This window comes from Lagenorhynchus albirostris, chromosome 5 (assembly GCF_949774975.1).
Source record: "Lagenorhynchus albirostris chromosome 5, mLagAlb1.1, whole genome shotgun sequence".
Classification (NCBI taxonomy): Eukaryota; Metazoa; Chordata; class Mammalia; order Artiodactyla; family Delphinidae; genus Lagenorhynchus; species Lagenorhynchus albirostris.
This window is the reverse complement of record NC_083099.1, coordinates 29,702,860-29,718,943: the sequence shown is the minus strand read 5'-3', so window position 1 is coordinate 29,718,943 and position 16,084 is coordinate 29,702,860. Positions and strand designations below refer to the sequence as shown.

The window sequence follows — 16,084 nt, the reverse complement described above, 5'->3', positions numbered from 1 at the left end:
TACATACAAACACATTTGCATTCCACTGTTGATAATGGGGATGCAATATATAGACTTAATCATTTAAAAACAGTAGTAAGGTTAAGAATCTCCTAGTTCAATGAAATCATATATTGATGAAGAAACTGAGAGTACAACTAGTTAACAATTTTCCTGAAGTTATAAGCTGGATTTAGGGTACTTTTCATTACTCTTTGTCTTTCTCTACAACGATTTTTTTTTTTTTTTAAGAAAATGAATTACTTTCTCTCAGAATTCCATTTGACACTTTGGTACCAGCCTTACTTACTTTTTATCTCTGTTATTTGGTTAAGGTCAAAATGTATGTTACTCCATCTCTCTGTTTTTCCACTCTCATTTCCACTTAACAAATTCCCCATCTCACCTCACCTCCACTTTTTGCTGCTCATTACTCTTGACAATTTTCTTTGGAACCCATGTTCCCACAGTAAACAACACTCTCAAGTTCCTCAACAAACATTTCAGATGGAACGTTTTACCATCTGTCAGTCATTGAACTGTGAAGAATATTAATTACTTTAGTAAAGTTCTTTAGAAAAGGTAAGTAGAAGTGTTGGCCATGTTCTGGTTTCTGCTACTTACAATTAACTTCTCTACCCTTGCATAAAAGTTCTACCACCTCTGAGTCTCATGACAACCAGCTAAACCACTTTCAAACTTTACATTGCAACCCGTTCACTGGCTGTTAAAATAATTTAATGTATTGAGACCAAAGTTTCAAAGAAATGAAACGGAGAGGATATGTACAGAAGATATAATCCACCAAAAATATAATTATGAACTTTTTTATACCTATTCTAAAAATGAGTGTATAGCACACAGAATGTTAAGTACTATTTCATATTTCAGTTATATGTTCTTGTATTTGTGAGACAAAATGGTTTTTGTATCATGAGGAGTGGCCTGAAAATGTGTGAAAGTCACCTTGGTAGACCTACTGATTATCTACTGATATCTTAGCACATTTGGCACGTGAGTTGCTTTTCTTCCTCATTCCTAATTCTACCATTATTCTTAACTTCTATGAAAATTTTGATGATCTATTTAAAGCTCTGCCTCATTTGACCTCTTGAATTCTATACTTCATTTCCACTGCATTTCAAATCTCACATTCTGGCTTCTGAAATGCCTCAGGAAAACTACGTACACACGCGTACACACACAACACCCCACAGTTTCCCAAAGTTTTTTGTCAAAGCCAGAGTAGATAATATTGATTAGCATCTCTGCTTAAGGAAGAAGATGGACAAACGTTTGCAGCCAGGTCTATTCAAACTTTCTAAACCACACATCCTAGGAAAATATCCCTAGACCATAAGTAACATCATTCCAACAGTGACAGGCACAAGTAGTGCACAACCTGATGTCAAAAATGAAAATTAACAGCAGAAAACAGAAAAACCAATAGTTTCAAAAAAATAGGCTATTAAGCCTATGCTGAAATGGAGTTATTATTTAGTGGGTACAGAGTTTCAATGTAGGAAAACTTTGAAAAAGTTCTGGAGATCAATGGCAGCGACAGCTGCACATCCATGTGAATGTACTTAATGCCAATGAAGAGTACACTTAATAATAGTTAAAATGGTAAATTCTGTTATTTCACCAAAACTTAAAAAAAAAAACTATACTGAATAAACTTGCTTTTATGCCTGATATACTTAAATATGTCTGTAGAATAGGTATAAAAAAGTTCACAATAATATTTTTGGTGGATTATACCTTCTATACATATCCTCTCTGTCCCTCTTAATGCTTTTGGTCCTCAATTCTGGTTTATCTTATATGATATTGTCCTTTCAGCTTTTTGTAAGCCTTTGTTAACTACATCCAGCATTTATCCAGTTCGTTTACTTCCTGTGTTAAATTTTTGATTAAGGTGTGTTTGTAAACATTTTAATTATTTCAACCCTAAATGACAATCTGCTTTTTTAATAAAGCATGTTAGTCTCTTTACATTTATTGAGATTACAGATGTTGGCATCTGCTTCCCTGTGCTCTCCTGATGACATTTTCTTTTTTTTTTAAGCTGTGCTTCCTGCAGAGTTTTATTTTCTAACTTATATTTTCTCCATCACCAAGATCACCAAAAATAATTTTCAGACATCTGCCTTAAGCTTCACAGCCATATTATTTAGACTTAGTTCTAATTTTTTTCAGATTTATTTGCTCACCAATATTTCTTATATTCCTTATTTTCCTTTTATTGCATGCAGTTTTCATTTTGCTAGAAAACACCCTCAAGTAATACCCTGCATATAGGGTACATAGGTAGTAAACATTTTAATTGCCTTTCCTTTGATTAGTTCCTCTCCTCCATTCTCTCTGTTTTCTTTACAGAGTTTCTACTAGATAATATAATAAACTTTCTTAATCTGTACTCCCTGTCTCTTAATTTCTCTCTCATACTTTTTTTTTTTTTTTTTTTTGCGGTACGCGGGCCTCTCACTGCTGGGGCCCCTCCCGTCGCAGAGCACAGGCTCCGGACGCGCAGGCTCAGCGGCCATGGCCCACGGGCCCAGCCACTCTGTGGCATGCAGGGCATGCGGGATCCTCCTGGACCAGGGCACGAACCTCTGTCCCCTGCATCGGCAGGTGGACTCCCAACCACTGCACCACCAGGGAAGCCCTCTCTCTCATACTTTTCATTTCTTTCCTCTTTTGCACTACTTCCTGCAAAAATCCCAATCTTTGGTTATGTCTATTCATGTCATTTAATAATCCACCTCTCACCTACATTTTGGAATTCATGTTTTTAATTTCTAAGAAGTCTCTTCCTCTTTCATAATTGCTTCTTCTTATATTTGGGGGCATTAATCAAAAATTTTCATCAGGGGCTTCCCTGGTGGCGCAGTAGTTAAGAATCCGCCTGCCAATGCAGGGGACACGGGTTCAAGCCCTGGTCTAGGAAGATCCCACATGCCGCAGAGCAACTAAGCCCACGCACCACAACTACTGAGCCTACGCTCTAGAGCAGCGAGCCACAACTACTCAAGCCTGTGCGCCTAGAGCCTGTGCTCCACAACGAGAAGCCCATGCACCGCAATGAAGAGTAGGCCCTGCTCGCTGCAACTAGAGAAAGCCTGCACGCAGCAATGAACACCCAACTCAGCCAAAAATAGTAAATAAATAAAAAACAGATACCTAAAATACCTAAAATTAAAAAAAAAATTCATCAGTATGTTGGCCTTGCGCTTCTTTTTCATGATATTGATTTTTTTCAAGTTTCAGTGTTTCTTGGTTGCCAGTACATATATATTAATGAGTCCAGACTCAAGAATACTGGTAGCTAGAATCCTTTTCTTGAATCTGGTTGCAATGTCCTGGCTTCCTTGGTTGTGTAGGAAAGTGGAAAAAGGGGATCTATAATCAGGTAGGCTTTTCCTCTAATTGTAGGTATGCACTTTGCATTTTGAATGCAGAAGTTCCCTCTCCCTACTGATGGCCATACATATCTGGGGTAGTTATTCACTACTTTGCTTCTCAGACCAGTGTCCACATCCCAAATGCCTGGACCAGCATTTCTGAAGAGAGGAATAAGCTCCTCTAAAGGGCAGACACTTAATTACTACTGACAGCTTACTCCTTTCACCAGCCTTTGTTGCTCTGATCTTTAATGTATTTCAGATTTCTACCAGAAAATCTCGAAAAACTTTTCCCTCTTTTCGTCTCCTGTGGGGGTATGGGTTACTTAACTGGAATTCACAGTCATTTACTTTACAGTTTCCACAAATTCTTCACTGTCCTGGTCAACTGGTGATATCTCATTCATTTTGACTTTTTTATCATGAGGTTTTCAGTTGTATGAGTTGCTGGCACAATTCAAGGCTTTAAATTGTATAATTTCACTAGCATTGGCATTTTTAAGAATGACTTTTCTATGCCTTAAATCAAGGCATATTAAAATTTAACTCAAGAATGTTTTCATTGTTCTAGGAATTTTTTTTGTTTATATTCTCAATATAGATGCTAACTTCTTTGAGCATTACCTCTTCCTGACTGTAAGGCGGTGGCTTAATAGAATGCTTTCTGTTAATACTAATAACCACTTGCTTCAAACTCAATGTGTATACCAGCAGGACATGATAATGTGTTGGCCCATTTTCTGATTAAGAGTTTCAAATTCACCAGTATGAGCGACAACAATCAGTATAACATGCTCTGTCAGGAACTGGCTTGATATAATATTTATGAGACAGTCTTCCTGTCTTGGGGCATATGTGATGGCCACATAAACCTGCTACTCTCAAATCTCTACAAGAAAAGATCGATGTCTGAGAAAAAAATTTTTTAACGTGGCCAATAGGGTAAAAGGTTACAATCGCCTTTCAGACATTTCATACCAAGGACCTTCTATTGGTAGCAAAAGGTGAAGCTATAAGAAGGAAGGCCTTGAAGCATTCTTGATGGCTATAAAAAAAAAACCTGGGATTCAAAAGGATCTGGAGGGCTTCCTTGGTGGCACAGTGGCTAAGAATCCACCTGCCAAGCTCTTTGGTGGGGCTAATGGTGGACCTTGGGAGGGCTCACGCCAAAGAGTACTTCTCAGAATTTCTGCTGCCAGTTCTTTGTCCACATGGTGAGCCACAGCTGCCCCCTGCCTCTGCAGGAGATGTTCCAACACTAGCCACCCAGTTTCCAGATATATGCAGATCAATGGACTGACTCAGCCTGACCTCCTGGCACATCCCCCTGGGCGTCTGTGCCATTGGTCAGCACTTTGCTCTGAAGGAGGTGGGCTCACCATCAGTCTAGGTGTGTGTAGTGGAAATCAGGACAACCATCCTGCCACAGGTACATGTACCTGCCACAGGTACACGCCAGGTACATGTGGCTGACAGGGCCTTGGTGCTCCGGCCGGGTGTCAGGCCTGAGTCTCTGAGGTGGGAGAGCCAAGTTCAGGACACTGGACCACCAGAGACCTCCCGGCCCCTTGTAATATCAATCGGCAAGAGCTCTCCAAGAGATTTCCGTCTCAACATGAAGACCCAACTCCACTCAAGGACCAGCAAGCTCCAGTGCTGGACACCCCATGCCAAACAACTAGCAAGAAAGGAACACAACACCATCCATTAGCAGAGAAGCTGCCTAAAGTCATAATAAGTTCAGATACCCAAAAACACACCAAGGGACGTGGTCTTGCCCACCAGAAAGACAAGATCCAGCCTCATCCACTAGAACACAGGCACTACTCCCCTCCACCAGGAAACTTACACAACCCACTGAACCAACCTTACCCACTGGGGGCAGACACCAAAAACAACAGGAATTATCAACATGCAGCCTGTGGAAAGGAGACCCCAAACACAGTAAGTAAAATGAGAAGAAAGAAATACACAGCAGATGAAGGAGCAAAGTAAAAACCAACCAGTCCAAAAAAATGAAGAGGAAACAGGCAGCCTACCTGAAAAAGAATTCAGAGTAATGATAGTAAAGATTATCCAAAATCTTGGAAATAGAATGGAGAAAATACAAGAAACGTTTAACAAGGACCTAGAAGAACTAAAGAGCAAACAAACAATGATGAATAACAAAATAAATGAAATTAAAAATTCTCAAGAAGGAATCAACAGCAGAATAACTGAGGCAGAAGAACGGATAAGTGACCTGGAAGATAAAATAGTGGAAATAACTAATGCAGAGCAGAATAAAGAAAAAAGAATGAAAAGAATTGAGGACAGTCTCAGAGACCTTTGGGACAACATTAAACGCACCAATATTCAAATTATACGGGTCCCAGAAGAAGAAGAGTAAAACAAAGGGACTGAGAAAATATTTGAAGAGATTATACTGGAAAACTTCCCTAAGATGGGAATGGAAATAGTTAATCAAGTCCAGGAAGCACAGAGAGTCCCATACAGGATAAATTTAAGGAGGAACACGCCAAGACACATATATATTAAACTGTCAAAAATTAAATACAAAGAAAAAAAATTAAAAGCAGCAAGGGAAAAGCAACACATAACATACAAGGGAATCCCCATAAGGTTAACAGCTGATCTTTCAGCAGAAACTCTGCAAGCCAGAAGGAAGTGGGAGGACATATTTAAAATGATGAAAGGGAAAAACCTACAACTGAGATTATTCTACCCAGCAAGGATCTCATTCACATTCGACTGAGAAATTAACACCTTTACAGACAAGCAAAGGCTATGAGAATTCAGAACCACAAAACCAGCTTTACAACAAATGCTAAAGGAACTTCTCTAGGCAGGAAACACAAGAGAGGGAAAAGACCTACAATAACAACCCAAAATAATTTAAAAAATGGTAATAGGAACACACATATCAATAATGACCTTAAATGTAAATGGATTAAACGCTCCCATCAAAAGACACAGACTGGGGCTTCCCTGGTGGCGCAGTGGTGGAGAGTCCGCCTGCCGAGGCAGGGGACACGGGTTCGTGCCCTGGTCCAGGAGGATCCCACATGCCGCAGAGCGACTGGGCCTGAGAGCCATGGCCGCTGAGTCTGTGCATTCGGAGCCTGTGCTCCGCAACGGGAGGGGCCACAACAGTGAGAGGCCAGTGTACCGCAAAAAAAAAAAAAAAAAAGGACACAGACTGGCTGAATGGATATTAAAACAAGACCGGTATATATGCTGTCTACAAGAGACCCACTTCAGACCTAGGGACACATACAAACTAAAAGTGAGGGCATGGAAAAAGATATTCCATGCAAATGGAAATCAAAAGAAAGCTGGAGTAGCAATTCTCATATGAGACAAAATAAGACTTTAAAATAAAGACTATTACAAGAGACAAAGGACAGTACATAATGATCAAGGGACCAATCCAAGATAAAGATATAACAATTATAAATATTTATGCACCCAACATAGGAGTACCTCAATACATAAGGCAAATGCTAACAGCCATAAAAGGGGAAATCGACAGTAACACAATAATAATAGGGGAGTTTAACACCCCACTTTCACCAATGGACAGATCACCCAAAATGAAAATAAATAAGGAAATACAAGCTATAAATAACACATTAATCAAGATGGATTTGTTATTTACAGGACATTCCATCCAAAAACAACCTAATACACTTTCTTCTCAAGTGCTCATGGAACATTCTCCAGGATATACCATATTTGGGATCACAAATCAAGCCTTGGTAAATTTAAGAAAATTGAAATCGTATCAAGTATCTTTGCCAACCGCTTTGCTATGAGACCAGATATCAATTACAGGAAAAAAACAGTAAAAAGTACAAACACAAGAAGGCTAAACAATATGCTACTAAATAACCAAGAGATCACTGAAGAAATCAAAGCGGAAATCAAAATACACTTATAAACAAATGCAGCAAAAGCAGTTCTAAGAGGGAGGTTTATAGCAATACAATCTCACCTCAGGAAACAAGAAGAATCTCAAATAAACAACCTAACTTTAAACCTAAAACAATTAGAGAAAGAAGAACCAAAAAACCCCCAAAGTTTGCAGAAGCAAAGAAATAAAGATCACATCAGAAATAAATGAAAAAGAAATGAAGGAAACAATAGCAAAGATAAATAAAACTAAAAGCTGGTTCTTTGAAAAGATAAACAAAATTGATAAACCATTAGCCAGACTCATCAAGAAAAAATTGGAGAAGACCTAAATCCACAGAATTAGAAATGTAAAAGGAGAAGTAACAAACGACACTGCAGAAGCACACAGGTTCAGGAGAGATTACTACAAGCAACTATATGCCAATACAATGGACAACCTGGAAGAAATGGACAAATTCTTAGAAAAGTACAACCTTCTGAGACTGAACCAGGAAGAAATAGAAAATATAAACAGAAAAATCACAAGCACTGAAATTGAAACTCTGATTAAAAATATTCCAACAAACGAAAGCCCAGGACCAGATGGCTTCACAGGCGAATTCTATCAAACATTTAGAGAAGAGCTAACACCTATCCTTCTCAAACTCTTCCAAAATATAGCAGAGGGAGGAACACTCCCAAACTTATTCTATGAAGCCACCGTCACCCTGATACCAAAACCAGACAAAGATGGCACAAAAAAAGAAAACTACAGACCAATATCACTGATGAACATAGATGCAAAAAGCCTCAACAAAATACTAGTAAACATACTCCAACAGCACATTAAAAGGATCATACACCATGATCAAGTGGGGTTTATTCCAGGAATGCAAGGATTCTTCAATATAGGCAAATCAATCAATGTGATACACCGTATTAACAAAGTGAAGGATACAAACCATATGATAATCTCAATAGATGCAGAAAAAGCTTTCGATAAAATTCAACAGCCATTTATGATAAAAACTCTCTAGAAAGTAGGCAGAGAGGGAACATAATAAAGGCCATATATGACAAACCCACAGCCAACATTGTTCTCAATGGTGAAAAACTGAAACCATTTCCACTAAGATCGGGAACAAGACAAGGCTGCACACTCTCACCACTATTATTCAACATAGTTTTGGAAGTTTTAACCACAGCAATCAGAGAAGAAAAAGATATAAAAGGAACCCAAATCAGGAAAGAAAAGTAAAACTGTCACTGTTTGCAGATAACATGATACTACACATAGAGAATCCTAAAGATGCTACCAGAAAACTACTAGAGCTAATCAATGAATTTGGTAAAGTAGCGGGATACAAAATTAATGCACAGAAGTCTCTTCCATTCCTATACAATAATGATGAAAAATCTGAAAGAGAAATTAAGGAACTGCTCAAAAAGAATAAAATACTTAGGAATAAACCTAGCTAAGGAGACAAAAGACCTGTTTGTAGAAAACTGTAAGACACTGATGGAAGAAATTAAAGATGATACAAATAGATGGAGAGATACACCATGGTCTTGGATTGGAAGAATCAACACGGTGCAAATGACTATACTACCGAAAGCAATCTACAGATTCAATGCAATTCCTAATCAAACTATCAATGGCATTTTTGAACAGGACTGGATAAAAAATTTCACAATTTATATGGAAACACAAAAGACCCCAAATAGCCAAAGCAATCTTCAGAAAGAAAAATGGAGCTAGAGGAATCAGCCTCCCTGACTTCAGACTATACTACAAAGCTACAGTAATCAAGACAGTATGGTATTGGCACAAAAACAGAAATATAGATCAATGGAACAGGATAGAAAGCCCAGAGATAAACCCATGCACATATGGTCATCTTCTCTTTGATAAAGGAGGCAACAATATACAATGGAGAAAAGACAGCCTCTTCAATAAGTGGTGCTGGGAAACTGGACAGCTACATGTAAAAGAATGAAATTAGAATACTCCCTAACACCATACACAAAAATAAACTCAAAATGGATTAAAGACCTAAATGTAAGGCCAGAAACTATCAAACTCTTAGAGGAAAACATAGGCAGAACACTCTATGACATAAATCACAGCAAGATCCTTTTTGACCCACCTCCTAGAAAAATGGAAATAAAAACAAAAATAAGCAAATGGGACCTAATGAAACTTCAAAGCTTTTGCACAGAAAAGGAAACCATAAACAAGAGCAAAAGACAACCCTCAGAATGGGAGAAAATATTTGCAAATGAAGCAACTGGACAAAGGATTAATCTCCAAAATTTACAAGCAGCTCATGCAGCTCAATAACAAAAAAACAAACAACCCAATCCAGAAATGGGCAGAAGACCTAAATAGACATTTCTCTAAAGAAGATATACAGACTGCCAACAAACACATGAAAGAATGCTCAACATCATTAATCATTAGAGAAATGAAAATCAAAACTACAGTGAGATATCATCTCACACCAGTCAGAATGGCCATCATCAAAAAATCTAGAAACAATAAATGCTGGAAAGGGTGTGGAGAAAAGGGAACACTCTTGCACTGCTGGTGGGAATGTGAATTGGTACAGCCACTATGGAGAACAGTATGGAGGTTCCTTAAAAAACTACAAATAGAACTACCATATGACCCAGCAATTCCACTACTGGGCATATACCCTGAGAAAACCATAACTTGAAAAGAGTCATGTACCACATTGTTCACTGCAGCACTATTTACCATAGCCAGGACATGGAAGCAACCTAAGTGTCCATTGACAGATGAATGTATAAAGAAGATGTTGCCCATATATACAATCAAATATTACTCGGCCATAAAAAGGAAATGAAATTGCGTTATTTGTAGTGAGGTGGATGGACTCAGAGTCTGTCATACAGAGTAAAATAAGTCAGAAAGAGAAAAACAAATACCGTATGCTAACACACACACACACACACACACACACACACATATATGGAATTAAAAAAAAAAGGGTCTGAAGAACCTAGGGACAGGACAGGAATAAAGACGGAGACGCAGAGAATGGACTTGAGGACACGGGGTGGGGAAACGGTAAGCTGGGATGAAGTGAGAGAGTGGCATGGACATATATACAATACCAAATGTAAAACAGATAGTTAGTGGGAAGCAGCTGCATAGCACAGGGAGATCAGCTCCATGGTTTGTGACCACCTAGAGGTGTGCGATAGGGAAGGTGGGAGGGAGATGCAAGAGGGAGGGGATATGGGGATATATGTATATTTATAGCTGATTCACTTTGTTATACAGCAGAAACGAACACAACATTGTAAAGCAATTATACCCCAATAAAGATGTTAAAAAAAAAAAGAATCCGCCTTCCCATGCAGGCGACACCGGTTCGAGACCTGGTTTGGGAAGCTCCCACATGCCACGGCGCAACTAAGCCCGTGCGCCACAACTACTGAAGACCTTGTGCCTGGAGCCCGTGCTCCGCGACAAGAGAAGCCCCTGCTCAATGCAACTAGAGAAAGCCTGCAGCAGCAACGAAGACACAATGCAGCCATAAAGAAACAAATAAATAAAATAAATTTATTTTAAACAAAAAAGGATCTGGAACCCTAACAACAACACGAAAGTTTACTTTCTAAACGCAGTTTTTCGTAACATAATTTCATAAAAGCAGCATGAAAATCAGGCATTTGCAAGCATTCTTTGTACTCCTTGGGAATTGATGAACAAAAAAGGTAGCTCATTAATGGAGAAAGAGTCATTGTACAGCAAATAGATAATCAGAATTATATTAAAATTTATGTATAAATTATATAACATAAATTAAAATTATATTTATTGTCTAGGTGAACTTTACCTTGCTATATCTAAGTATAATTTATTTTATAGGGTGTCCTCTAATCCCGTATATAACAAACTAATCTCATTTTCCTGACTTTATTTACAATTTTCTGGGTGTGTTACCATTTATCTCTAATTGGCTTCAAGGTTGCTCATAAATATTTTACCTCATGTTTTTTCTGCCCTGCTCACTTCTCTGTCGAATAGTTAAATACACTAAAGGAGTTCACTGTATAATGGAATCTTATATTTATTCCTTTTATGGAAAATCATTTACAGTGCAAATAACCATTCCAAATTATTAAGCCTAAAATTTCTAAATACTGTTATATTGGCTTTTATTCTCTGCAGAAGCAGAGCCAGTTATTGGTGAAGCTTGAAGAACATATTAAAAAAGAACCCCCAAAAGTTAATACTCTGGGGAGATTTCCTGGTTATATCAATAATATGTCTGTTAACTTTCTGTCTTAAATTACTGTCATAATGCACCTCATCATTCCATATGCCTAAAAGGACAGTTACCATACTTCTAGATTGTCCAGAAATGTTCTGGGTTATGATTAGTGCTTTGGAATAATTATTAATAGCATCCTTGTCACTCTGAAAAGCATCACAGTTTGTACAGGAAGTATTATGGTCACACTGCATATAGGGAAATATGGACTCATCACATGCAAGTACCATTTATCCTACTATATGGCATGTATCTCAAATACACAAGGTATTTTTTCACTTGAAACCAATGATTACTAAAAAGGAAAGAAAAACTAGTTTAGGCAGATCTCTTAATCTCCATCATTTCACCTATAATTCCCATGTAAAAGAGGACTACTACTCCATGGACTACAAACCTCTCTCAATTCAACATTTTAGAATTCGATTACTAAAATGTTACTATTTAACATCCTAGTAAAACAAAGGAATAGGAATGATTTTCAATTCAGTTAATTCTAGTTAACTGATCAGTAATCATCTATAAGCTGGACTTATTCTACTTTATGATTTCTAAGGTCTCTTTCTATTCAACTTTTTATGAGTCTAAAATATTACTGAAACACACATTACAGTAAAACAAGAGGAATTCAGAATAAGACAATCAGAATCCCACCATATTGTAAGAATATGGCTTTAATAAGCATTCAGCTCCAGGTGTACACAAGAAACCCTTAAGTATGATTTGCAGTTGTTTTTGCAGCTGACAAGAATGCCACAGAGGAGAACTGGGAAATATATTTTAATGTTCTTGTAACACTTTAGTAAACAGCAGCAAACACACGAAACAGCAGTACCATTTGAAATATAGAGCAGTAATACACATCACAAATTATTGCTTTATATAGAAGATGAAACTGTGTAAAACTAACTACTTATGGATTTTAATATATCAAAAAGTGAAGTCCTTGGGCTTTCAGAGATCTAAAACATTTTCTTTCAATTAATAATCAAGTTAAAATAGCCTGATCATCATATTCCCTAAACTTTTCAGCAGTTTAAATAGTATATATGTGTCTCATCCCTATCAAATTTTGAAATTACTGTTGCTGTTAAAGTCAAATTTTTAAATATGACTTGATTGTTGCAAATACTTTTAATCCCATTTCTTTAAAGCCTAAAGGGCTAAAGATTTAATTTGAATCGTCTACCACAAGTGTGATATTTATTAAGTACTTGCTTGCAGGATCTTAGTTCCCTGACCAGGGATTGAACCTGGGCCTTCGGCAGTGAAACCACGGAGTCCTAACCACAGAACTGCCAGGGAATTCCCTAAATAATATAATTTAAAAGGCATGGGCAAAAATTCAAGAAAAAAAAAGCAACAATAAAAAGTATGTAGTATTACAATGCAATACTATAAAACTTTAAAAATTGCTAGCCTATATTCAGTGTTAATCCACACCTGCATACATATTCCCACAAAAGGTAGAGTACTGATTCCATAATCATAAAATCAAATCCATGGAGGCAGGGAATTCCCTGGTGGTCCCAGTGGTTAGGATGCAGGCTTTCACTGCCGTGGACCCTGGTTCAATCCCTGGTTGGGGAACTAAGGTCCCACAAGTCACGTGGCACAGCCGAAAAAAAAAACCAGAAAAAAAAAAAACAAACAAAGAAAATATCCATGGAGTCAGATTTGTAAGAAACAGGCTTGTCTTCATTTGATTAAAAAATATCGTTAATTACAATGAATTAAACAACAATTTTATTTAAAATGTAATCTAATGTTAAAACAAAAACAAAATAAAGAATTATGTTAAAAATTTACCTCACTTTCAAGAAAGAAAAGAACCAGCATCCTAATAAGGTTCCCATTTGGACTGTTCCTCCCCCTCCTCTTTGCTAATGCTTCTTCTGCTTGTGGGTCATGTCTGCTAAATAGCCTGGAAATAAGTAACAAAACAAGAACTTTACAAATTTACATGGATATGAATTTTAGTCTTTTCCTTCAATGTATAAATTATTTCAGTGTTAAAAGAAGAAAACAGTATTAGAGATCAGGTTACTGATTTGTTTTAACACAAGTATGTAACTGATGTTTTTATAGGTCAAAAAGTGGTTAGATCTAAACAATTTCATACAGTTCAACTACACATAAAGTGTAAAAGAAAGCTTTTTTTACTGATGACTAATCAATGTTCAAATCTTTATGAAAAACATAAACTTTTTATTCTCTATGATAGATACTAAAGTATGTAATTTTAAATAGAGTTCTATTTTCTTAAATATCCATTTTACAGTCATGTAATTATAGAATTTAACCAAAGGCTCCAGCAATAATGGTAAAAATTCAGACTTTTAATCATGATTTACTTCTTCCACTATCTTCTGTTTACTAACCTATTACCTAGAAACAGTATTCAACAACCCAACAGTATTGAGTAAAATGAAAGAAACATTAAATTTATAAAAATACTACTTAGTGGCAAAACTTCTAGAATATGGCAAAGAAATGACTTGAAAATTTTAATTTGTTAAGAAGACTTATTCTAACAAAACTTAAGGACTACTCAAGGTGCCTTACTCCCAGGTATTGCTCCAGGTAAAAGGGATATAATACTGAACAAAGAAAAAATCCCTATTCTCACTGAGCTCTCACTCTAGTGGTTGGAGATAAACAGTAGATCAATATATACCACCTCAGGTGTTACAAGGAAATACAACAGTCTAGAAATAGGAATATAGAGTGCTAGTTTAGACATGGAAGTCATAGTAGGCCTCCCAGATGAGAGGCTAAATAATTGAATAAAATAAGAAAAACTTCATGTGACATAAAATATAAACCAATTTCAAGCAGAAAATGAGTATTGAGAAACTATCTTTGGAGGGAAGGGGAAAGTATATGGCAGGGGTATAGAAGACTAGAGTATTATCTTGAAGCTATATCTGCACAGCCATCAGACTGGTTTAAGAGAAAGCTTATTTGGGTGGCTTTCAGAGGTGGGGGGCAAATGGAAAATATGAGGGTCCTTTACACTAAAACGTACAAATTTAAATAACTGCATTCACTGTATATAAGGCACTGAGTAATTAGCTTAATTTTTCTAATATTAAAATGTAGAATTTTCAATGACATTAAAACATTCATTTCAGATACATTTTACCGTTTTTTGGATGCTTGGTATAGCTTAATACACTAGACTAAAAAACAGACTAAGTCTATGTGCATGCACACATTTTTTTTTTTTAAACTTTATCGTGGAATTCTGGGGCTAGTCTACAGTTTACCTGTTAAGATTTTAACAGATCACAATATTAAATGGTGGGAAAATGCTGAAAGAGATCATTAAGAATCAAAAGTTCTCAAACTGAATATTTTCAGGGCAGGGGCATAAAACAAGCTTATGAAGTGAAGCTTTCATTTGCATAGGAATTGACTTCCTTTGCACAAAGAAATAAAAAATAATGGCAGCTTACATTTGTCAATTTTTACGTAAAATATTATAATTTAAAATTCTTTAGCAAGTGTTTCAAACTTACAAAAACACAATACAAATAAAATTAAATATATCCAAAGGCTCTTTCTGATTACAGTGCTGCCAGTTTATGGCCTCTATTCTGTAGCTGACCAGCCTTTTTAGTCTATCTTTTCTTTGAAACTATAGAAGCAATAATTCTTTCTAAAAAAACACAAAGCTTTTTGAAAAGTTAAGTAGAGAACAGATTAGAATTTATTACTAGAATACAATAAAAAAGGAAGGGAAGTGAAGACTACAGTATACCCTTGATATTTGTGATAGACAACACCTCAAGATAAATATGGAAATAGCATTATTCTTTATTAGCCAATGATGTCAGAGTCACTGTCAAAGTCAATATCTTATTTTAAAAGTCATGCCTAAAAATTCTGACTTTCTTCCTCACTTTCATTACCAGCATGCCCTACTAGCCAGCTTCCTTCTTAAAGATTTTTCACATAGAAACAACTTTTTCTCACTTTGAGAGGTACCACTAAGTAAAGAGCAGTTTGTGGCTGCAGCACTGAGCTGCTGATGCTGGATGGAGGGCCAGGCCTGCTCATTATCAAAGTTAATCATCCATGTACAACAGTTGCCCTGTGCATGATTTACATCTGTGCTTAGCATAATTACAAATCACAACATGTAATGGACTTCTGGGTTCACCTGTCAAAGTCACTAAGTTAAATCTATGAACAAAAACAAAAACAAAGCAAAAATCCCCTTGCCCAAGAATATGTTTACATTTTAAGAATGAATTAATCTACTAATAAATTATGTAACATATACAGTAGACCATGATCAAAAATATATTTCATAAGAATGTTTAATTATATTCATAAACTCTCACTAGCGCTATGCTTTGTCAAAAAAATAGATGAGATTTTGCTTTTAAACTGTAACTGCATATATAATTTTTAGCATCATTATGGATTACTGATTAAAATAATCCTCATCCTGACAGAATGGAGAAAAATGAAAATTTGGGAGGCGTTTTGAGGATA

At 36.5% G+C, this 16,084-nt stretch overlaps 1 protein-coding gene across 4 annotated transcripts in view; it reads right to left on the bottom strand.

Moving 5' to 3' along the window:
• The window catches only part of STAG1 (STAG1 cohesin complex component), a 435,356-nt gene that overhangs the window by 77,353 nt on the left and 341,919 nt on the right, over nt 1–16,084 (bottom strand). For all 4 annotated transcript variants that reach the window (XM_060149789.1, XM_060149788.1, XM_060149790.1 and 1 more), the window contains one exon: nt 13,391–13,505. In XM_060149789.1, the coding sequence (XP_060005772.1) occupies nt 13,391–13,505 (115 nt within the window). The remainder of the gene's footprint in view (nt 1–13,390; nt 13,506–16,084) is intronic.